General features: G+C 44.1%; 2 protein-coding genes across 3 annotated transcripts; one reads left to right on the top strand and one right to left on the bottom strand.

Moving 5' to 3' along the window:
* The first annotated feature begins 1216 nt into the window (after nucleotides 1-1216).
* Nucleotides 1217-17497, top strand: Trmt10b (tRNA methyltransferase 10B). Of its 2 annotated transcripts, XM_075967296.1 has the most exons (9): nucleotides 1217-1447; nucleotides 5095-5307; nucleotides 5865-5973; nucleotides 9228-9352; nucleotides 11106-11258; nucleotides 12821-12899; nucleotides 13466-13533; nucleotides 15739-15862; nucleotides 17017-17497. In XM_075967296.1, the coding sequence occupies exons 2-9, from the start codon at nucleotides 5122-5124 to the stop codon at nucleotides 17172-17174; spliced, it is 1002 nt and encodes a 333-aa protein (XP_075823411.1). In that variant the 5' UTR covers nucleotides 1217-1447; nucleotides 5095-5121; the 3' UTR covers nucleotides 17175-17497. The 2 variants fall into 2 exon arrangements, with proteins under 2 accessions (XP_075823411.1, XP_075823412.1); XM_075967297.1 differs by lacking the exons at nucleotides 5865-5973; nucleotides 9228-9352 and having other exon boundaries at nucleotides 1235-1447.
* A 1198-nt stretch (nucleotides 17498-18695) lies between these two features.
* On the bottom strand, nucleotides 18696-23755 carry Exosc3 (exosome component 3). Its single transcript, XM_075967298.1, has 4 exons — nucleotides 23409-23755; nucleotides 22720-22869; nucleotides 20592-20743; nucleotides 18696-19034 (listed from the first exon to the last, which is right to left on the bottom strand). Exons 1-4 carry the CDS (start codon nucleotides 23727-23729, stop codon nucleotides 18833-18835), a joined length of 825 nt encoding a protein of 274 aa, XP_075823413.1. The 5' UTR covers nucleotides 23730-23755; the 3' UTR covers nucleotides 18696-18832.
* Nucleotides 23756-24530: the final 775 nt, after the last annotated feature.

Genomic DNA, 24530 nt, shown 5'->3' with positions numbered 1-24530 from the left:
CTTGGCAGAGCTGGATCATAAAGGAGAAAGGCTGGAGAGATGGACGGCTCAGAGTTTAAGAGCACTGGCAGCTCTTCCTGAGGTCAGGAATCCAACTCCCAGCAAGCATACGGTGGTGGCTCACAACCGTCTGTAATGAGATCTGGTGCCCTCTTCTGTCCTGCAGGGATACGTGCAGGCAGAACACATGCAAATTTGTTTAAATAAATTTTTTTTAAAAAAAGTAAATAAATAAAGCACTAGGCATAGTGGATCACAACTAGAATCCAGCGTTTGTAAGATTGAGGCAGGAGGATAGTGGATTTGAGGTCAATTTGGGTTACATGATAGGACCCTGGTTTTGTTTTTGTTGTTGTTTGTTTTGTTTTTAATTGAAGAGTTGTGCAAAGAAAATAGTGCACGAAGAAGGAATACAACCAGGCTTTGAGTTCACGAGAGGGAGAAAATTCAGGCTCATCTGTTGTATGGTCTCTCTAAAACTGTAACTCCTAGGACTGCATGAGTTAATCTGAAAGACGCAGATTGTATCAACACAAGGCTAGGGGTCGGGGCTGGAGAGATGGCTCAGCAGTTAAAAGCATTGGCTGCTCTTGCAGAGGACCTGGGCTTGCTTCTCTCACCCACGTGGCAGCTCATAACTCTCTGTAACTCCAGTTCTGACGTTCCTAAGTACCAGGCACTCAAGAGGAGCACGTACATATGCAGGCAAAGCACCCATACACATAAGCAAAAATAAATCTTAAAAAAGACAAGGAAAGGTCGTTTCGCCAGTTTCTGGCTTGGTACGTGAAAGGAGATACATAGGGATGTAGCCGCCACTAGACTCTTGCCTGTTAAATCTTGTTTGCGTTTTTAACTTGGACAGTCTGGTGGCAGAGGGAGCTGTGTACTCGGGAAGGCGCTGTGTTAGCTCATGGGCCTTTTTGGTTGAGGGGAAATTCAGGAAACCATAAGGGCCCCATACTGACAGAAGACAAGGCAGGTGGTTTAAAGCTTGGTTCGGCCCAGTTTTGCAGTGTCCAGCTAGCCAGAAAGCGACTGGTCACCTGTTTGAGCTGCGTAAGGTCTGCGAGGAGCTGAAATTGCCACCCTCAACTAATTTACGGGTGCCCATAATATAGATGCCCAGCTAGCCTACTGGCATCCTCTATAGAGTTGCCGGATTGAAAACTATAACTCCCAGAATGCCACTCGAAACTGAGCAGGATCCGGAAATAGTTCGGGGGCGGGACCAATTGGTTTTGGTCCCCACTAAGCAAAGTGTGGTCGTCAGGTACACGGGTGGCAAGGGCGGGGAGATCGCACCGGTTTTGAAGGTTGGCTAGAGACTACTGGGTCCCAGCCTGAAGCCGCGGCACCTACAGTCCTGGGGTTTCTGGGGCTTGCCTCCTCTCGTTCGCAGCCTACGGGCCAGCGGGACCCGCGTTCCCTGCGGCCTGTGGTCCAGGTAGGTGTTCTAGTGCTGAAGGTTAGCTTTGGGGCCCCACTACCCAGAATGAGAAAATGGGAGACCTGTGCACGCTGAGGATGATTGGACACTTAGCGTGGGCGTTTGTACGCATCCGGTGGCACTTGGGCTATGAAAGGTCTGAGGCGGGGATGGCGGAGTTAATGCAAAAAGTATTGAGTGCCTGGGTAAACATTTACTTATAAGGGTGTGGGAAAATCAGACAAAAATAAGTGGGTAGTGTTGGATAGTGAAAATATGCGTGAGCTGAGGACGTGTGAGATTAAGGAAAGAACATCGTGGACAGAGAGAACAGTTTATGCAGGGACATCGGGATATTTAGTCTGTTTGGGGAATAGGTAGACTAGAGAGAGCTAAAGAAAATTGATGGAGTTGGAGCTAGCAGGAAAGATGGCTCTCGCAGAGGGTCTGAGTTTGGTTCTCAGCATCCATATCGTGATTGCCAGTAAACTTCAGCTCCAGGGCATCTGATGTCTCACACTTCCGTGGGCGTCTGTACTCACGTGCACATGGATACATGATTTTTAAAAATGAAATAAAATTTTAGGCCTTTAACCCCAGCACTTGAAAGGCAGAGAGAGGCGAGGAGGATCTGTGAGTTTGAGGCCAGCCTGGGCTTCTTAATGGGACCCTATGAATCAATCAAATCAAATCAAATCAAATAAATAAATGGATCCTTTGAGGAGAAGGAAAATTGATGGAAGGGATAGGCTGCAATGATCTGTGTAGATACTGGGCTACTGTAAGTGAACTGAAAATGCTGCGGTATAATTTTCAAATGTTTAGATACTCATCTATCTACCTGCTGCTATTTATGAATATATATATATTATGATATACATATATATCATGAATTTATTTACTTATTTTGAGACAGGGTCTTGGGTAGTCCAAACTAGCCTCAGAATTTATGTGTTGCCAAGGATGACCTTGAACTTCTCATCCTCTTGTTTTCTACCCTCCTAGTGCTAGTGAGCTGTTACTACTGGTTAGCAGTACCTGGAACTAGCTCTTGTAGACCAGGCTGGCCTCGAACTCACAGAGATCCGCCTGCCTCTGCCTCCCGAGTGCTGGGATTAAAGGCGTGCGCCACCACCGCCCAGCTGGATCTGGGGCTTTTTGCATGGTAGGCAAGCACTCTACTGTGTTCCTTTCAGCCTTTGCTGTCCTGGAACTCGCTCTGTGGACCAGCCTGGCCTCAAACTCAGAGAGATTCACCAGTCTCTGCCTCCCGGGGATTAGAGGCGTGTACCACCTCTGCCCAGTTTTGGGGTGCAGAGGTAAATGTTTGAGCTCTTTCCCTGGAAGGATTTATGGTAGAGTAGGAAAAAGGAGAACAGCCAGTTTGAGTTGAACTCAAAGCAGTCGAAAATTGGAACCTCATAAAGGTGGAATAAATGTCACTGCCAATTTCCCCAGAGACACCATTGTTGTGTCAAGTACTTAGCAGCCCTGTTGAATGACTAAGGCTCAGGAAGTTTTTTTGTTTTGTTTTAATTTGAGATGGGATATAATCACTGTGTAGGCTAAACTGGCCTAGAACCCACAGTCTCCCTGCCTCGGCCACCTAGCTGCTGGGGTTACAGGCTTAAGGAAAGGCTCTCTGCCTTAAGAAAAGATTTTTTAAACTAAGGGGTGAAATGTCAAATCTGGGCATAGATAATGACTTGTTCAGGTTCATCAGATCTGTGTGGTTTTTTAAGATTACTTTTAATTGTGCGTGTATGTGTGCTCATACATGCACACACAAGTGTATGTGGGTGCAGTTGCCATCAGAGTCTAGGAAAGGGCATCTGATCCCCTAGAGAGCAATAGGCAGTGAGCCACCTGATATGGGTGCTGCTAATAGAACTCGGGTCCTCTTTAGAGCAGCAGGTGTATGTGTTTTGATGCTCAGCTGCACCTTTGTCTCTTGAGGACTCTTAGATGATGACCTCTTTCAGCACTGAGTTTCCATTGTGTGCCAGGGTTTATGCCATCCACCAGAGGTGTGAAACTCAAGCTCCTTTAGGAGTGTGCGGGCAGATACAATATAGACTCAGGGTACTGGCTGGTGTTGTCTTTATTGGATCCCTCATATAAAAAGCATCTTCTTCAGGGACTACAGAATTTAGGAAGGCGCAAGGAACAAAAAACAGAAAAGAAAGTAGTTAAGTTCAACAAATGCCAAATATTGCTGATCGCAAGGTCTTTGTTTAGGATTTATTTATTTGTATTTTATGTGTTCAACTGTTTTTCTTTCATGTGTGTGAACTTTGATTCCTTTGGAGGCCAGAGATGGCATTGGATCCCTGGAACTGAAGGTAGAGAGGGTTATGAACCGGTATGTGGGTGCTGGGAACTAAACCCAGGTCCCCTGTGAAAGCAGCCAGTGACTCAGTTGCTGAACTGCTCTTTAGCCTTGTTTGCAAAGTCTCTCAAAGGAATTCAGTTTGGCGGGAAAGTATCAACCCCGGCTTTCGAGCTTTTTAAGCAGCAATCATGGAAAATTCTAGAGCCCCTCAAAATTCTCCTATTTCTTTTTCCTTCTCAGCCAGACTTCCAAAGAGACATTAGAACAATTCGTTCCCTAACAGGGCCTTTATTTTGTGTGTGTGTGTATAATGTGCTGGTGTGTATGCCACGTCACATGTGTGGAGGTCAGAGGACAGCTTGGTGGAGTCAGTTCCTTCCTTCCACATCTACATGAGTTCCAGGGGTTAAACTCAGGTCTTCCTGCCAAATCAGCTCATATGACCCCTGAGCCATAGGTCCCCTTACAATTCTTTTGACTTTTTTTTGCTCATTTTAATAAAGTGAGATTATGGCCAGGCGGTGGTGGTGCACACCTCTAATCCCAGCACTCGGGGAAGCAGAGGCAGGTAGATCTCTGTGAGTTCAAGGCCAGCCTGGTATACAGAGCGAGTTCCAGGACAGGCTCCAAAAAGTTACAGAGAAACCCTGTCTCAGAAAACAAAAAACAAACAAAAAAACCAAAAGTGATGTGGATGATTAGTTTGTGTGAACGTCTAAGAGAAGTGCTATCACACAGGTTTAGACGTTTTTGGTTTGAAAAGATTTTTATAGTCAACATTGCTTTCCATACATGAAAAGAACGGTACTTCTAGAATCCTTACAGAATGTGTTGTTTTCCTCATTTCTCTGGAAGAATTCTATATTTTATTTAATTTTGTATATGCTGTTAACTTTCTGATATACTCAGTAAATAAATACATTTCAAACTTAACCTGCATCTGGTAGCTTTGACCTGAACTTCTAGCTACACAGGAGCCTGAGACTGGAGGATTACTGTTTTGAGGCCTGCTTGGAGTACAGAGTGAATTGAAGGCTTCACAGTGAGACACTGTTTCAAAATAAAAAGTAAAAAGAGAACTGGGGATCTAACTTGGTGGTAGAGTGCTTGTCTAGCACATGCAAAGCTCTGGATTCTATCCTTAGTAACACAGAAAGAAGGGAGGAGGACTCTTAAATAGAGCTAGAGATTTCGATTATTTGGCTCTTTACTGCTGACCGTTTGCTGAATTACCTCTCTGGAATACTCAGCGGCATGCTTTCCTTAGTTCGGTCCGTCTGGACCAGTACTGCTCACCACTAACACAGTAACGCTATTTCTCGTTTGGCTGTAGGGTTAGCTGTGTGAGTGGCGTGAGCGCATGGACTGTAAGTTAGAAGAAAGTGCTCAGGAAGCAGAGTCACCGGGGGTGCAGGGGCCAGACGGTTCCCAAGAGGATGGAGGTGAAGATGGACTGTCTGAGATCTTCCGGCTGCTGCAGATGGATGTGGAACACGAGCACCGAGAGGAAGAGGCACGCCCTGCAAACAGCGCAGCATGGGGCTCGGTGAGCTTGTGTGACCCGGCTCTAAGGGTCGATCAGCAGATGAAAGGAGTTGAGAATGAATTTTGTGTGTTCTAAGTGTTGAATCCATCCCTGCTGGGTTGATTTAAGGTTTCGTTTTCATTTGAGTCTTAAGAATGCAAATAGAAATTCAAAAGAAATTTTGATATGCCTCTAAAAGGGTCAGGGACTCCCAACTCTGGAGTTTTCTCTAACCTGGAAGAGTCACTGTGATGATACTGGGGTGAGGTAATGTTCTCTCTAATTGTAATTATTCAGTTCAGGTGTTGTTGCCTTGTATGGCCCCCGAGTCAGATCCCAAGCAATGCATACAATAATAATAACTCAGCACTGTGTATAGTGAATATTCGCCAATGGAAATAAAATAGCAAAGAAATCATAAAATTAAAAATAAACACAAGCCAGTAGGGTTGTTTTTAAGACAAAAATACTTTTTCCTCTCTAACTTTATATATAAATGAAGAAAGGTAACTGATGTCCATTTTCCTTTCTGATTCTTATGGAGTTCTCAAATAATTTTGTTTTCTGGATAATGGAAGAAAAATGTGCAGAGAAAACAGAGACACTGGGAAAGGATAGTCTCCTCGAAGAAGAGCAAAAGGAAGCAGGAAAAAGAAAGAAGAAAAGTCAAACGTGCAGAAGACCCAGGTTATGATAACTGCGATCGTATAATTTATAACTTATAAATTGTAAAATTACAAAATATAGTAAGATAAAACAAAAACTATTACATTGTAGTAGTAGTTTGGCAAAACAAACAGAAGGAAAGGAGCCTGAGAGAAGGCGCAATAGTCAAACACCCACTCAGGAATCCCATAAAAACACTAAACTGGAAGATATATGCTCAGAGGAACTGGTGCAGATCCATGCAGGCCCTGTGCAAGCTGCCTCAGTCTCTTTGAGTTCACTGATGTGAGCTGTCATCATGCTGATTTACAGGGTCTTGTTTCGGTAGGGTCCTCCATTCCCTCTGGCTCTTAGCTCTCCCAGCCTCCTCTTCCCTGGGACTCCTGAGTCCTGAGGGGAGAGATTTGATAGAGACATCCCCTTAGGGCTGAGTGCTCCAAGGTCTCTTACTCTGCATTGTCTGGCTGTGGGTCTCTATATTTGTCCCCTATTGTCTGCTGCAGGAGGAAGCCTCTCTGGTGATGGCTGAGCAAGACACTGACCTGAGTACAGCGGAGTGTCATTGGGAGTCATTTTATTGCTGTATATTCAGGGTTTTTGTTTATGTGGGGGGTTTTTTTGGTTGTTGTATTTTTCATTTGTTTGTTTTAGTTCACTAGTACTTGGTTTTCCCCTAGGTCCCTGGGCTATCTAGTCTCTGGTTCTTGGCCATCCAAGCAGTGTCAGTATGGGCTCCATCTCGTGGAGTGGGCCTTTAGTCAGACATTGGTTGGTTACTCCCACAAGCTTTGTGCCATCATTGCCCCAGCATATTTTGCAGTCAGGACACCATTGTATATCAAAGGGTTTGTGGCTGTCTTGGTGTTTACATTTCTCTTTTGCTAGCATACAGAGTACCTTCCTGTACCAAAGACAGGTGAAGGGGGAAGGCTCTATCTAGTTAGGCCACCAGCTCAGCTTCTCCATGTTCATTGTGCTGTGTAGGTGTTGTCTGCAGCAATGGGGCCTTGCTGTCAGTTTGTGGTGAACAACTTATAGTCTTGGCAACAGACTGGTGTAGCAGGCTTTCTTGTCGGACTATCTTTGGATCCCTAGCCTGCAAATACTGACCTGGAGACTCATTATTAATTATGAGAGCTTGGCTTTTAACTTAGGCTTGTCTCAACTCTTTTTTGTTTTTGTTTTTTTGGTTTGTTTATTTGTGGGGTTTTTTTTTTTTTTGGTTTCTTGAGACAGGGTTTCTCCATAGCTTTTTATTTATTTATTTATTCGTTCATTCATTCATTCACACATTCATTATGTATACAATGGTCTGTCTATATGTGTCCTTGCAGACAGAAGTTGGCACCAGATCTTATTACCAGTGGTTGTGAGCCACCATATAGTTGCTGGGAATTGAACTCACGACCTCTGGAAGAGCAGTCAATGCTCTTAACCACTGAGTCATCTCTCCAGCCCTGCCTTTTTGGAACCTGTCCTGGAACTAGCTCTTGTAGACTAGGCTGGCCTTGAACTCACAGAGATCCACCTGCCTCTGCCTCCTAAGTGCTGGGATTGAAGGTGTGCGCCACCACCACCCCGTACTCAACTACCTCTCATAACTTAAATTAACCCATTTATACTAATCTACGTTCTATCACGTGGTAACATCTCTCTTCCATTTTGCACCTCCTGTTTCCTCTCAGTCTTTTAACGACTCCGCCTTTCTTCTTCCCAGAGTTCCCTCTCTGCCCAGAAGTCCTGCCTAGCATTAGCTGTTCAGCTTTTTATTATACCAGTCACAGCCACACATCACACAGTAGAAATATTCCCTAGCAGCCTAGGTTGTTTGCGGATTCCCCATGGGGCCCCTTTGACCAACAACTCAATGAGATATAACCTAATCCCAATTCTGGAAGATTCTTTGGTAATAAGAGATGACCAGCTGAGACTGTCTCCTTTTTTGTTTGTTTTTTGTTGTTTTTGTTTTGTTTTTTGAGACTGGATTTCTCTGTAGCCTTGGAGCCTGTCCTAGTACTCACACTGTAGACCAAACTGGCCTCAAACTCACAGAGATTCACCTGCCTCTGCCTTCTTCGAGTGCTGGGATTAAAGGCATGCACCACTACCGCCTGACTCTGTCTCCAATTATTTAGATCACCTTCATATACGTATATATTTTAGGAAGCTTCTATTATATTAGGTTTCCATACTACCCCTCAAATGGTCCTTAATTTCAGGTGTCTCTCCCTGTATTCCCCCTTCCATATCCCTCTCTCCTTCCTCTCCCTACTTGATCCTCCTGTTCCAGGCCCTTCATCCATCCGTCCATCCATCTGTCCATCCATCCATAGCTATCTATTCTATTTTCCTTTCCTATGGAAATCTGTCTCCCTCTAGTCCCTTACTCCATACCCAACCTTTGTGGTCCAAAGATTGTAGCTTGGTTATCATTGACTTAACAGCTAATATCCACATATAAGCAAATGCATAACATATTTGTCTTTCTGAGTCTGGGATACTTTGCTCAGGATGGTTTTTTTCTGGTTCCATCCATTTACCTGCAAATTTCATGATGTCAGTTTTTTAACTACTGAGTAATACTCCATTGTATAAATGTATCACATTTCCTTTTTCTATTCTTCTGTTGTGAGATATCCAGGTTGTTTCCATTTCTAGCTATTATGAACAAAGCAGCAATGAACATGGTTGAGCAAGTGTCTCTGTGGATGAAGCACTATTTCCTTGAGTGGTATAGCTAGATCTTGGGGTAGATTTTCATATTCCCGAGGAACCATCACACTGGTTTCCATAGTGACTGTACAAGTTTGCACTCCCACCAGCAATGGATGATTGTTCCCTTTGCTCCATGTCCTCGCCAGTTCAAGCTGTCACTTGTTCTGTTTATTTATGTTAGCCATTCTGATGGTGACATCTCCAAGTAGTTTTAGTTTGCATTTCTCTGATGCTAAGGATGTTGAACATTTGTTTCTCAGCCATTTGAGTTTCCTCTTTTGAGTATTCTGTTTAAATCTATATCCCATTTTTTAATTGGGTTATTTGGTTTCTTGATACCTAGTTTTTTTTTTAATTCTTCATATACTTTGGATATTAGCTCTCTATGAGATGTGGAGTTGGTAAAAATCTTTCCCCATTCTGTAATTGCTGCTTTGTCCAAAAGACGGTGTCCTTTGCCACGCAGAAGCTTCTAGGTTTCACGAGGTCCCATTTATTCGTTGTTGATCATTGTGCATATGCTAGCCCACTCTTAATCCTCTCTGGTGTTTCTGTCGCAGGCACCTGCCCCCAGCACAGCAAACGTTTTTTGAAAGCGTTAACCAAAGAGAAACTTTTGGAAGCCAAACACTCAGGACCAAGACTGTGTGTTGACTTGAGCATGACCCAGCACATGTCAAAGAAGGTAGACTATTGAGAGCCTGAGGGAGGCATGGAAGGGAGCAGTCTTTGTGAAGGGATGACCATCGCCAGCTTCTGTGGCTCTCTAGTAATCCAGAAGGGTATGGTTTTCTATTCTCCGTGACCGAGTTCCACGGTGACTTTGGAAAGGAACATGTGTTCTTTGGTTTATTTTGCAGTTTGTCTTCTCCTTTGAGTCTCCCACTCTGGCCTTGATGTTTTCTGGGTGGACCCTTGCAGGTTCAGTTCTCCAGACACTAAGTCTTTGTCCTTCTGCTTAGAAGAGAAATACTAGTTTGGCTGCCTGTTGTGGGGAGGGTTCCTGGTGGGAGGTCTTTGCAGTGTTTATATTTTAGTTATTTCTTGTTATTTCCTCTAATGAGGGAGGGATTTACCCTGTCGGGTTCTGGAGATGGCTGAACTCATGCCACATGATCCGGACAGATGAGATTGACAGCAGTGTGTTAGCCTCATGGACTCACAGCCTAGGGAGGAGAATATGGCATGCTTTACAAAGCCACATGGGATTATACTTGGGAAGAGAAAGCAATGGGCTGGCTTTGTAGCATCAAGGGCGAGATGTCCCCCATGTCCCAGTGGACAATATGGTTGACTTGTTTGGATGGTTTCACGGGCTGCTCGGGGGCAAAGAGGAATAAACAGGAACTGTGCCTCATTCACTCGATTAGAAAGGCTTTTTAGCTGGGGGTACTTGTTTCATTCGGAAAGGCAGACTGCAGGGGAGCTTGGATTTGGCTTTTGAGTCGTCTCAGTTGTGCCAGAAGTCAAACCTGCACATAATACTGGGCCTGAATTTGAGGCCTTACACCATAGTGAATCTTATTTCAGGCATCACTTTATGTGTGCTAATGGTACATGTTTCTCAGAGAAACTAGGAGGACTGCATCTCTAAGGTTCTCCGCAGAACCTCTAACTCCAAAAAGTGAGCAATGTCCGGAGGGTGGTGGCATGCCTTTAATCCCAGCACTTGGGAGGCAGAGGCAGGCGGATCTCAGCCTGGTCTACAAAGCAAGTTCCAGGACAGCCAGAGCTGTTACACAGAAAAGCCCTGTTTCGAAAAACAGAGGGAAAAAAAGTGAACAAAGAGGCAGGGTGTGATGGGACACGCTTTTAATCCCAGGTCTGTGGAGGCAGAGGCAGCAGCCATGAATAAGACAAAACATGAACAAGGCAGTCTCCCTTTATATTAGCTGGGAGAGCAGATCAAATCAAACCCAACGCCTGTTACACCTTTTAATCAGTATAGCACAAATCAAGCTAAATTATGAAACAGCTTTCTAGGATTGCAGGGGAAAGTTTAAACTTTAACACACTGTGGCATCTCCTAAAATTAGGGCGATGGTGCCAGATGTACCCAATGGAGCACAAAAGTGTTGCCACTCTAGCCTTTTTAAATAGTTTAAATACTGAACATAGTAAAAAACTTTAGATAAAAGCAGAAGCAATCTTTCCAAATATCATTAAATATACAATGGCAGAGTTAGCAGGAGGAATTCTCAGATTTTGCACTCAGAAGTATTTCTGGACTAGCACCGTTGTCTTAACCCTGGTCTGTGTGTGTGATGTCATGGAGTATAACACTTCTCCATGTGCTATTTCCTGGAGTAAAGGGGGCCAGGCTAGTTCATGTGGGTCTTACGGCGCAGCATGCACTGGGTGACTGCTGCGGACCAGAGCTAGTAGGCTGGCGGGAGCTGTCCCTCTTGTTCTGCTGAGTTGTCCTCATCGCTTCACAGGAACTGAGCAGGTTGGCTGCACAGATCCGAAGGTTGTATGGTTCGAACAAAAAAGCCAGCAGGCCCTTTTGGATCTGCCTCACTGGATTCTCAACCGACAGTCCCCTCTATGAAGAGTGTCTGAGGATGAATGATGGATTTTCTGCATACTTGGTAAGAATCCTTTGGCCCCTGAACTGTCTGAAAATGCTCCTGTTCTAGTAGGAAGACTTTACTCTTCCATTCCGTGATGTGCAGCTTGCTCTCTACCTGTGACTTTCACATCCACACATTTAATTGCATCTGTATTGCATCTGCTTATTCTTTTTAGTGTGTGTATATGTGTATCCCGTGGCATAAATACAGAGGTCAGAGGACAATGAGAATTGTTCTTTTTCCACCATATGGGTCCTGGGATAAGACTCAAGTCAGGCTTGATGGCTAGTGTCTTTTTACCCACTGAGCTGTCTTACCCCCAGCTTAACCATAGTTTAAAAAAAATTGCATCTGTAGTGAACACATACTTTTTTCTTGTCATGTATTCTCTACAATACACTATAACTGGGTGTTGTGGCTCACGCCTGTAACCCAGCACTTCAGAGACTGAGACAGAAGACTGTCAAATCTGAAGCTGGCCTGAACTGCGTAGTGAGTCCTAGGCCATTGTGAGACCACTGTCTCCAAAACCAGGAAACTAAAAGTACAGCGTAAGAACTGTGTATGTGTCCTGGGTGTTAAGATAGTCTAGAGATGGTGTAAAGTCTTCAGGAGCATCTAGCTTAATTGTAAACCCTGGCATTTTTACAAGAGACTTGAGCATGCTTAGATTTTGGTGTCTGTGGGACCATCTTGGAACCAGTCCCATGGGTGCTGAGGGCAGTGCAGTGTCTGAATGGAAATGTGTGTTTACTGTTGCCCTCTAAAAAGTCCCAGATTCTTGCCTTAGTTCTTGTGTTGCATTTTTCTCGTTCTTGCCCTGCCTTGGCAAACTGATATTCCCAGTGTCTAGGACTGTGTTTTACACCCTGTCTAGTTCATACTAACCCACTTCCTCGTAATGTTTTTGGGAAACAGTCATGGAGAGGCAGGAAACATGGTTGTTAGAAGAAAGAGAAATGCCGTTTTTAGAAGCCTTGTGGCTTTATGGTGTCTTTTAGGAAGAACTACAGGACTTCCCATCTCTGTGCTGAGGAGCTCATAAAGGTAGCAGCTTATAGAATGTCACTAAAAATGCCCCTTGGTGCCGCTGTGTAGCCTGGACTAAGTTATTGCAGCCTTCCCTGGTGGAGCCCCAGAAGCTATAGGTGTGAGGTGTCTTGTGTGGGGCTGCACACTAGCTGTCTCTCCTGTGTCCTGTGTTCCTGTCTGAGGTGATTTCCTTTGCTTTGAGTTTCTTTCACATTTGTCGACCTCCCCTCTTCCCAGAAACCGGGCTCTAGTATTCCTCTCACTGGAAAGCCCTCCCTAGTGTGGAACTCCCGCACCTGTAGTACTGGCGTGTGCTCCCTGTCCTTCTGGGAGCCCTGGTCACTTTCTGTCTCATTTCCGTGGTTTGTGTCTGTGCTTGTGTGTTTATCTGTTTGTTTCAGCTAAGCACTTTGCAAGAATCTTTCAGACCTGCAGCTCCCAGGACAGTGGAGCTGTGCCCGAGAAGCACTAGATGCCCAGGAACTGTGTGAGTGTGCACCATGCTGTCCTAACGCCACCCCACCTGTGCGCTAATCTCTGTGTTCCAGCTAGATGTGACAGAAGAAGACTGCTTTAGTTTATTTCCTCTGGAAAGCCTTGTGTACCTGACTCCCGACGCAGAACGGGGTAAGTACCTTCTCTGCCCACCTGACTTCATGGACGACTTTGTTCCTCGTTTTTTGTTTCATCATCATTGGTACTCACTCCATCCAAGAGAACGGGGGAGGAGAAACTGGGGGGATGGGCAGATACCCAGTGCTGTCAAGGTTAGTCCCATCTCCAGTTGGACTCTGTGTATGTGTGTTTATAACATATATTTAAATATATATTAAAAGCAGTGTTCTCTATATATGGGTGTATATATATATACACACACACATACACATACATACATATACATTACACACTCACACATACACAGAATATCCTGTCTGACATAGTTTTCACACTTGCTAGTATTAGGTTGATCGTGGTCCTCTCATATTTCCTCACGTTTCTCTGCAGTTCTGGTCCTGCTTCCTTCCTAACGGTGTCGCTTTGAGCACACACACGCATTTTCACATCTGCTGTCTGCTCTGTCATCAGAGCTTTTGTTGTTTTGTATCAACATTGGTGATATTTCTTTCCTTTTTCTTTGGATTTAGAAATTATAAAACAAATTTGATCTCAGTGGCCTTCATTTTTTTCATTAGCCCTTGAAGACGTTGATCAGAACATGGTTTACGTCATTGGTGGACTTGTAGATGAAAGCATTCAGAAGGTAAGTATACATTTTAGCCCCGTTGTTATCTTACCCAGAAGGCCTAGCCCTGTTCCCTGCATGGGAACAGGAAGAGCTTGTTCCTAGAACACCCTCCTACCTGGAGGTGCCCCTTCTCCTCGGGCCGTCCTTCAGAAGCAGAACCTGAAGTCAGAGTAGACATTCTTGGTGATGTAGACACAGCCATTTTGCTTCTTCTCTTCTTTCTGCCAGGATGGCTCTGATCCTGGCTTAGCACTTTTCCATACTTGGTTCTCTGGGAGAGATGGTTGGCTTCTTCTAGCCTTTCTTACTGGTGTGAGAGTCGTATTCCCACAGGATCTCAAATCAATAGAACTGTCCAGGCTTCTTCTTCAGTTTTATTTTTTATTTTATGGATATGAATGTTTTGCTCATATGTATGTCTGTCGTCACCATGTGCATGCCTGGTCAGAAGAGGGTATCAGATCCCCTAGAACTATAGTTAGAGATTCTTGTTAGTCGCCTATAGGTACTGGGAATCAAACCCAGGTCCTCTGTAAGAACAGCAAATGCTCTTAACCGCTGAGCCATCTGTCCAGCCCCTTGTTCAGGTGTCTTTTGTTGAATTGGAGCTTCATTGGAATAATTAAACTATTACTGAAATTTTAATTTTTGTTTCTATTATACAAATATTAATTTTTTGCTTCTGTTCACTAATTAGCATACATTAAAAAGACATAATAGTTTACATTTGCAGAAAGGAACATAGTGAGAAATAAGTGTCCATCCCACCTTGGACCCCTCAACTCACAAGGCGCCATGGTTTACTTTTCTTAGGTATATTTGTTGGTCTGTTTTACCTGTGCTTATCATGTATGTAGAAGTATTTTGTGTGAGACAGACATATATGAAGCACATGTTTAACACAGATGATACTTAGTTTTAAAACTAAGTACAGCTAAGTATTTGAAATTAAGTCTTCTGCCGAGGCCGGTTAAACACTCATGCACTTAATCCAGATCTCTGTGACTTCAAGGCCAGCCTGGTCTTGAGAGCAAGTTCCAGGATAGCTAGAGCAACAGAGAAACCCTGTTTTGAAAAAACAAAACAAAACTAAGTGTTCCTTTGTGCCATAATAATAATATAAATAATAAAAGGGGGCAGTGGTCTCCTACAGAAGTCTGCTAATAGGAATTAGGAAGTCGTTGTTTTTGTTGCTCCCAGTGTAGTCAATGGTTCAGGCAGTGGATTAAGTGAAGCCATTACCAGCTATCTGAGGCACATACTCCGTGTGCCCTGGCAGAGTACCAAGGCACAGTGTACCATTCCAGTGAAGCCATTGTTGGTTATCATCATCTCCAAATTTGATGAGCCTGAGTATCACTAGGAGAGACATTCTGTCTCCTGGTGTGCTACTCTTTCCTGTCAAGAATTCTTGCTCAAAATTTGAAAAATGTAAATTTAATCATGAGGAAACAAGAAGTCTAGGATGGGACATTCTGCAAGACAATGGGACGCTCCAAAAAGCCACTGTAGTAGAGACTAAAACAAACGGGTTGTTTTAAAAGAATGTAGAAAATAACACATTGTTAAATACAGTGACGTGTCTATGGCCCCATCTGCCTGGGAGCCCGTGGCAGGGGAATCCTGCCTGTGGATTGAGCTCTCTTACATGAAAACCTGTTAAGTGCACTATGGACACCTTGACTGGATTATAGACTAGGGGAAAGATTTAGAAGAGACATCAGGGAGACTTTAATAGTATGGTTGTGTGTTAAATAATCTTACAGGATTTTCAGAAATGAAAAAGAAGTAGTGTATTAAAGGAGACCACCATTGCTCTCCGTGAGATGCTAATTGTTAGATGTCTGTGCTCACTTTCAGGCAAATCTGGTAATGTTAGCTGGCAGATGAAGATGGCAGGAATGGGAATTAATTTAATGAGTCTCTGAGATTTCTTAGATTTGAGATTTTAAAAGAAACAGTTGAGAATGGGGAAGAGCTATTGCAGAGGCAAGGATCACACTCACCTTCTGCCTTGTCACATCCTCCTGAGACAGGCAGGTGGCTTCCTAGCGGCCACGAATGGGGTGTACTGTTCGGGTGTGTAATTTGAGTACATTGTCCTCCTTTATCTTTCTGCCAACAAAAGTAGCAATGTGTAGGAATTCTCAATGTTGGCAGTGTCCATTACAATGAACGTCTTCATGTATAATTTTTATAGTAAGAAAATTTGATTTACAGAAGGTGACATTCCAAAAAGCTCGAGAACACTCTGTGAAGACAGCCCGCTTGCCAATCCAGGAATACATGGTCAGGCGCCAGAATGAGAAAAACTATCATTCAGAAATATTGGCCATCAATCAAGGTACTGCTCACATCATCCAACCCAACATGTTTGTTTTTTTTCTGGCCATTTACTAGTCTTTTTTCTTGGCTGGTCACTATGTTTTCTGTGTATTCAGACTGCTGCTTTGTTTGCTTGCTTGCTTCCTTCCTTCCTTTCTTTTTTCTCTTTCTTTCTTTCTTTCTTTCTTTCTTTTTTTTTTTTTTTTTTTTTTTTTTGTAGCTTTGGAGCCTGTCCTGGAACTTGCTCTGTAGAACAGGCTGGCCTAGAATTCACAGAGATCCACCTGCCTCTGCCTCCTGTGTGTGCCAGCACCGCCCAGCTTGCTGCTTTGCTAGGAGTGCGGTGCCTCTTGACTCAGTCTCCTGTGACTCATGTACCTAGACTCTCCTTCCTGTACTTGCTGGCAGGCATCTGGCCACTGAGAGGCATTCCTCATTTTTTGTTTCTGGCTGAAAGGATCCTTTGCCTAGAATGCTCTGCTGTCTGCTTTCATTGGCCAGTATCTTCAGTTAGCGGCCTCTTGCCTGCCTTTCCTCCCACTGCAGGACTCATCAGCCCCTTGCTTGTGTTCCCATGGTGCTGCCTTCCTCTGTTGCAGAGTTATTGTAGCATGAGGGCCGGCTTGTTGGGGTTTCTGTCCCGCCCGGTACCCCATAGCCAGCAAGTCCCAAAGAAAATCACACAGAAATCTCCTTAAGTTATAAAACTCATTGGTTCATTAGTTCAGGCTTCTTGTTAACTCTTGTAGTTTATATTAACCCATTGTTCTTATCTATGCTAGCCACATGGCTTGGTACCTTTCACAGGGGGGGCAGGTCACATGTTGCTTCTTCGGTGGTCTGGGCTGGACTGCAGGAATGGGCTTCCTTCTTCCCAGAATACTCCTGTTCTCATCACTCTGCCTCTACTTTCTCTCTGGTTGACCTGCCTATACTTACTGCCTGGCCAATCAGCATTTATTAAAACATGATTGACAGAATACAGACAATTCTCCTGCACCAAGTTATCTCTTCACAAGCCTTTCCTCTCAGTGTGTACGCAGGCAGGGCCCTCTCTCTTCCCATCATCTACCACCACATAACTCAAGAGGACACTGGGCCGGTGAAACATTCCACAACACTCTTTTCCACATTAGTCCTTCACTCGTCTGTCCTCCTGTTTCCCTCCAACAGTGTTTGATATCCTGTCCACTTACTTTGAGACTCACAGCTGGCCTGAAGCACTGAAGAAAGGAGTTTCTCCAGGCAAAGGCTACATTCTTCGGAATCCAGTGGATGATGGGCAGCGTAAGATTCCAGATGGAGTGGGTGAAGCACCAAAGGTGTCCTGACCAAAGGACAGGGTAAAGGGTGGCAGTGACACACACCTGCCTTTATGTGTTGTCATGGGTCTCTGAAAGCCTTTAATGGCAAGGACCACATGTTTATGCTTTGTGTCACCTGCAGTGCCTGGAAATTACAGTGCTCACTGGAAATGTCCGATAAAACATAATATTATGGCTTTTAAAAAAAAGTTTATGAAGGAATTGTCAAAATACATGGCATTTTGGATGTTAATTCATGTTTTGTACATTGAGCTCTTTGTGAAATGTCTACCTTTTAGAGATGTTGTCAGGGCTTTTTACTGAACTTGGATAAAATTACTTTTCTCTCACCTCTGTATGTGAGGATTCTTCACCAGCGGGCACATGCGCACATCAGCTTTGCTGTCTCAGCCGGGCAGGCCCGACTGACATTCTTTCCTGTGGCTCTCTCTCATTATGGTCACCAAGTGCTCCTCTCTTCTCGTCTGTATAGCTTTGCCTAGCCTTCTGAGCCTCACACAAACCAAGAGCTTTACACATACACCCCAGATCTAGTCAAAAAGCAAACATGTAGTTATTGTTAAATCCAGCAGAGAGCAGCCGGGAAGGAATGCTGTATTCTGACACACAAGCACACTCACCCACTATCTGTTATACAGACAGATAAAACTGTTACTCCTCCCATTTTGGGTTAACTTGAAAGTCAAGCTGCTAACAAATTCAGATGTTTTCTGCTTCTCAAAAGAACCAAAAGGACCTCTCAGCCTACTTCCTTCTCTTTTCCCAGTCAATCCCTTGGGAACTATTTCTTGATATATTATACGTTATTAAGTTCTCATACGGGATGGGCCACAGCCACATAGGTTTCAGGGGTGCAGAACTCATGCTCAGAGGCCTGAAAACCCAGAACCACTTAACTCATATCACTTGCCAGTCTACATTTTTATCTCATAACATAAACAGCATAGAATTTTCTCTCTGACTCAAGTCCAAACCTCTCCTCTTTATCTAAAACCTGGAGCGTGTATTTTTTTTTTAAGATTGTGGTAACTGATGTTAACTAACATTTGGCTAGAATAGGATCAGAAATCCTCATCATATTATTTAAGAAAAAAACTGAAGACATAAAAATATGTTACGTTACAACATCCTGTAACTTCAGTTTTAAAAACATAAACACACAGTGGTTAAGCCTTGGGCTGTGTGACACCCTGAGCTTCAGTATGAGGATTGCGGTCTTCTGCATTGCCAGGGATGAGCTAATGGTGTAAAAACACTTGGAACTTTTCAACAAGGTCAGTATGTGAGTATGAGCTCTTACAGGATTCATAACAGCTGGCTTATGGGTTACAGATGGATTTCCCTCTGGCAGATAAGTTTACTATTATAACAATTTTAATGTTGAGTGATAGCTCACTATAGAAGCTGTACTATATATACATCAGTTCCCTACAGAACTAAGGGAGGTAACTTCAAACAATGCTATATACAAAATTTATTATATAAAAATTTATAATTTTCTTATCTATATATGAGTGAAGACCAGTAACTCTTAGAAAAATATTTTATTGGATTCTAGTAAGACAATATGCATCTTCTAGAGATCTGACAGGAAGCGATTCATCTGAAAAAAAGATTTCCCCAGGAAACAGTCTTGACTAAAATGAGCCATTAAAGGTGCTCTGTCAACTCTCTGCCAATCTGGCAAAGATTTGTCTCCTTTGATCTGTTGTCATGTGTTCACAAGCTTCTAAGACATTCGCCAAAATTAAAGTCTGCTGAATGGTTTTTGCCTTGACCCATATTCTTCCATTCATTCCAAACACAATCTCCAATGGATAGAGTTTTCCCAGCTCTTGCACGATTTCACAGTCTGGAGCTAATAACCTGTAGGAAAGACAGATAAGAAAGTTTCATGAAGCAGTTGGACATGTTGAGGCTCTCCTAAGGAGACTCTTTCTCTGGGTAGTTCTTTGTGGTCATTCAAAGCCCCTCAGCATTGTACCCAAAACAAGGCACATGATGCCATCTGATGCCCCATTTCTTGTGCCACCCTCCCCCAGCCCTTTTTTATTTGAAGATGAAATCTAGCTAGGTTACTTAAACTAGTCTCAGATTTGTAGATTTGAGAACTGTCCTGCCTTCCCAAGTAGCTGGGACTACAGGAATATACCACTGTGCCCAGCTCAATGCCCCATTTCTTCCAAGAACCTTCTACTTTTCAGGCATACCAGAGTGTACAGTCATGTCACCAATGTTGTATAACATATAAATGTATAAAGTCTCTTTCCCCTGAACACCTTAATTCTAAGACTTGAGGATCATAGCTTATTTTGGGGGGCAGGAAGCAGTGGTGGCACACACCTTTAATTCCAGCACTTAGAAGGCAAAAGCTGACAGATCTCTGAGTTCAAAACCAGTCTGGTCTACAGAGTGAGTTCCAGGACAGCAGGGCTACATAGAAACCCTGTCTCAAAACAACAACAACAAAGAGGGCACACAAACTTGAAGGAGATACAGACTTAGGGGTTGCAGGACAGGCAGAGGAGGAAGGTAGGAAAGGATTGTGGGACAAGTTACAGGAGAGATGGAGAGTGAGAATGAGCAACAAAACACACTATGAAATTCTCAAAAGAACTAGTAAACTTTTTTTCCCTTTTTTTTTGGTTTTTTGAGACAGGGTTTCTCTGTGTAGCTTTGGAGTCTGTCCTCTGTAGACCAGGCTGGCCTCGAACTCACAGAAATCCGCCTGTCTCTGCCTCCTGAGTGCTGGGATTAAAGGCGTGAGTTACCACTACCCGGCTAAAATACATTTTTAAATTTTCATTAAAGCAGTGCAGTTAACAGGTATAACTTTCTTTTTTCTTTTTCCTAATTTATTTAATTTTTTTCCATATTTATATTGAGCTCTACATTTTTCTCTGCTCCCCTCCCTGCCTCTCCCCTATCCTCTTCAACCTTCCCCCATGCTCCCAATTTACTGAGGAAATCTTGTCTTTTTATACTTCCCATGTAGATCAGATCTATGTAAGTCTCTCTTAGTGTCCGCATTGTGTGAATTCTCTGGGATTGTGGTTTGCAGATTGGTTTTCTTTGCTTTATGTTTAAAAAACCACCTATGAGTAAGTACATGTGATAATTGTCTTTCTGTGTCTGGGTTACCTCACTCAAAATAATGTTTCCTAGTTCCATCCATTTTCCTGCAAAATTCAAGCTGTTGTTATTTTTTTCTGCTGTATAGCACTCCATTGTGTAAATGTACCACTTTTTTTTTTTATCCATTCTTCGATCAAGGGGCATTTAGGTCGTTTCCAGGTTCTGCTATGACAAAAAAAGCTGCTATGAACATAGTTGCACACATGTCCTTGTGGCACGATTGAGCATCCTTTGGATATATACCTAAAAGTGGTATTATTGGGTCTTGAGGAAGGTTGTATAACTTACTTTCTAATTAAGCCCAAAGTCACTTTGAAGAGCAGACCGTCCTGTCCAATCACACCCATTCCATTGGCCCGTCCACAGCTGTCAATACAGACCATCTCTGGTTCCATGTCTTTATTAGCAACCACACACTGGCCATAGATGAGATCTCCAACCTATAAGGTTAAAAGAAAAGTAAGTTCTCTTTCCTTCATCATATATCCTATAGGTGCTGTGCTGGTTCTGTTCTGTGGGCAAGAATGCCAGCAGGCCACAGTTCTCAAGCTAAGGGACCAGTGATATTACTTTCAAGTTGAGTCCTCCCTTCATAACCATGAAATCCTCCAGCAAGAGCCATTTCAAGGTCTAAGAACACCCTTCAAAATTGCACTGTCCAAATTATATGTGGTTTAATTTAAATTTATATTTAACCTTGTATCTAATTAAGACATACAAAATTCAGTTCCTCATTGCATTAGCTACTTTTCAGCTGTTCAACAGCCACACGTAACTAGCAATAACTAGCAGTCAGTGCAGATACAAAAACTAAACCTGGTGTCATTGGAGAATGTTCTATCAGTACTACTTACAAAAGTTACATATTTGACCAGAGGAAGGAAAAACTCTTGACATCCATATTCAAAATAAAATGGGACAGTGGTAATTCACAGATGCTACTTCATGGAAGATTTGCTTTATACTTACAAAACCCAACTTTAAAATGATGAAGCTAAGAAACAATGAATTTGTTCTCTTCACTCAACATTAAAACACTCACAGTTGAGAGCTGGAGAGCTGGCTCACGGGCTACGAGTACTGCTGCTCCTGCAGAGGGTCCAGATTAGCACCCTCCTAGCAACTCACAACCAGTCATAACTCAAGTTTTAGGGAAACTGATTTTCTTGTCTGACCTCCACAAGCAGCAGTTACAGTGGGCAAATACATACATGGAGCCAAAACATTCTCAATATGTATACATTAAAAAATAACTTTTAAGTACCCACTGTTTAGGGTAACTACAAAACCTAGAGAGAATCATAACACACTTTATGGCTTTCAGGAACACATGGTCTTACATGGGGCAATGAGAATGAATAAACTCACAAGTGCAAGAATAAATCCAGTGCTATGGTGAAGATACAGGAAAGTGATGATGATGAATGACTTGACAGAGTCACCTCAAAGGATGGGTGTCTCCCAGGGTGAGGAGACACTGCAATCCAGACAGGACCATCATGAATAAAGACCCCGGAAGGAAACAAAGTTCAGTGGTGCTGAGAAGCTTGAGCACCGTTACAGGAGGTGCACTAGTGTGAGGGCAGACCCCTGGAGCACAGTGCCAGTAAATGCTGTAGGGCTTGAACAATCCTGTTTTTCCTGTTAAGAATGGGAATATGGGGGCTGGAGAGATGGCTCAGTGGTTAAGAGCACGGGCAGAGATCCCGAGTTCAATTCCCAGCCACCACAACCATCTATAGTGGGATCTGATGCCCTCTTCTAACATAAAGTCGATAGAGCACTTATATTCATGAAATAAATAAATCTTAAAAAATCATATATATAAAATAAATTTCTTTTTAAAAAAGGGAGTATGTCACAATGAGGATGTCAACAGATGGAAGCAGGGGTATTAAAGAGACCGCTGCCCGGTTCTGTCAAAAGAGAACAAGTGCTTGAACGTGGGGAGACAAAGGAATCAGCAGGCAAAAGATCTGGAACAAATCAGATCCAGTGGCTCAAGACCCAGGAGAGTTGGGCGAAAAGTGGCATAGGTGCCATCAAGTTCTGGCTCACATGCATCCTCAGGAAGACTATGTCTGCCCAGCAAACTCAACCTGAAATCCTGCAGTACGAGATTATACCTCTGTCAGCTCCAACGATTTAGAGCCAAGATGAGCGATGGGCGACAGTGACGTCCCTTAGACTAGGGCCATTTTCCTTGTGAGGTGGGTAAGAACATGGCAGGTAGCAGGCATAACCCTTCAACCTGGGAGAGAAGAAGCAGGCACACAGCCCTGGCTCTGGAGCTGGAAAGCATCTCGGAGAACTAGAAAGACCCGTTATGCTCTAGAGGCAATTTAGGTCGCCCTCTGACAGTTATGGGGAATGGCTATTTTTTCTCACTGGTGAAACCAAAGGCTCCCACCATTACCTGAACATTTGGTCTGTTTCTTTTAGTTGCTCCTTCAAATGCCAAGTACGACAGAGAGGCTGGCTCACTCCCTCCAACATCAACTTTGAATATATCTCCAGATTTAGCGATCACTATGCCAATCACATGGTCTCCTTTCACCGGTACATACTACAAAACAGAATGAAAGAACAACCATAAACGGCACGAATACTACTATAAAATACCTCCAACAAGTTTTATCAAGGATACTCAGGTGGGTCTCAACCAATGCTCCCAGCTCAAACTCTTCAGTAGCTGGAAGTTCAAAATCGGCCCGCACCAGTCCAACTTTGTAGCCTCTAATCCGGGGTTGACCTGGGTCAGGTTTCACACTTCAGTATCTTTATACATCCGGTGGCACATCCATTAGACATTTCCTATGTGAAAGCTCTTACTTATTCTACGAGAAATTTAACTCCCTGTGATTTAGGCCATTGCAACTGGGACTCCAAACGGCAAGTCTGCTGCTTCCTACTCTTGAGCCTTTTTCTCCTTTCGCCCTTCTCAGGATGTGTTTCTCCTGTGGTTCCTCTAAAGAAGAAGCACAGAGGGACCTAGAGGCGAGCGCGGCTCTAGGCTCGTCTTAACCTCTCCTCCCACTCGCAGGGAGTCTTCCCGGAACTAGGACTCCGTTTTCGCAGCGGCACTACCTCTCCGAGTCTGCTCACCCGCTTCTGTTGAGAGTCCACCCAGTAAACGCCACCGCTGCCTCCTCCGGGCTCCTTGTGACGCAGGCGTCCACACTTGGTGACCAGCAGGCGGTCCCCGCAGCGTCGCAAACCCGGGCCACAAACGACGCGCTGCCGCGGGCGCGCCCCCGCATTAAGACGTAACTGCTGCTCCCCGGCGCCGCCGAGGCCGTCTGCGTTCTGGTGCTCCGGCAGCACCAGCTCCTCCCCAGGGAGGACCACCTGATTCAGCACTTTGTGTGCTGCCCGCGCCTGGCAGCGGGCCACGGAATCCGCCGTAACCGACAGTACTTCGGCCATTGCGGGAGTCGTCGCAGCTTCCGGTAGTCTACTTCCGCTTCCGCATAAACTAGCCCACCCACCAGGGTTATCCCTTTCCGGTGGTTGTGGGTTTTTCGAATTAGACCTAAGCCAGCCAACTAGTCCCTACAGCTCGTAAGTACTTCTCCCCCTCCCCATACAGCCGTGACTGTACTAGCAGCTCACCCATCCTGTGGTCCATCGAGGGTGGGTGAAAGAAACCCGCCGCTGGCCAGGCGGTAGTGGTGCATGCATCCTAACACTTGAGAGGCCGAGGCAAGCGGATATCTGTGAGTTCGAGGCCAGCCTATGCTACAAGACCTGGTTCCTGGACAGACTCCAAAGCTATGAAGAAACGCTGTCTCGAAAAACAAAACAAAACAAACACATAGAAAAGAAAAAGAAACCCGTTGCTGGAGTCCGTTTGGAGCTCGCACATCCTGTGTCTGGTCTTTGGCTTAGTATCAACGGGTGCTGGAACTGAGGGCCTCCAGGAATAGAACATGAGCTAGGTTTGGAGGCTTTACCTTTCTATTCTGCCTACAAAAAGGTGGTTGAAGTTTTAACTAGGAAAAAGTTTTTTCAAAATATAACTTGTTTGGTTGTTCCCACCAATTTAACTTGCGTAAAAAAGAAGAAAAAAAAAAGAACAACAGTAGGGGCTGGAGAGATGGCTCAGTGGTTAAGAACACTGGCTGCTCTTCAGAGAACCCAAGTTCAATTCCCAGCACCCACATGGAAGCTCACAACTGTCTGTAATTCCAATTCCAGGAGCCTGACAACCTCACACAGACACATGTA

This window comes from Microtus pennsylvanicus, chromosome 3 (assembly GCF_037038515.1).
Source record: "Microtus pennsylvanicus isolate mMicPen1 chromosome 3, mMicPen1.hap1, whole genome shotgun sequence".
In the NCBI taxonomy this organism is placed as follows: Eukaryota; Metazoa; Chordata; class Mammalia; order Rodentia; family Cricetidae; genus Microtus; species Microtus pennsylvanicus.
The sequence above is the reverse complement of the archived record's forward strand: the minus strand, read 5'-3'. Positions and strand labels throughout refer to the sequence as shown.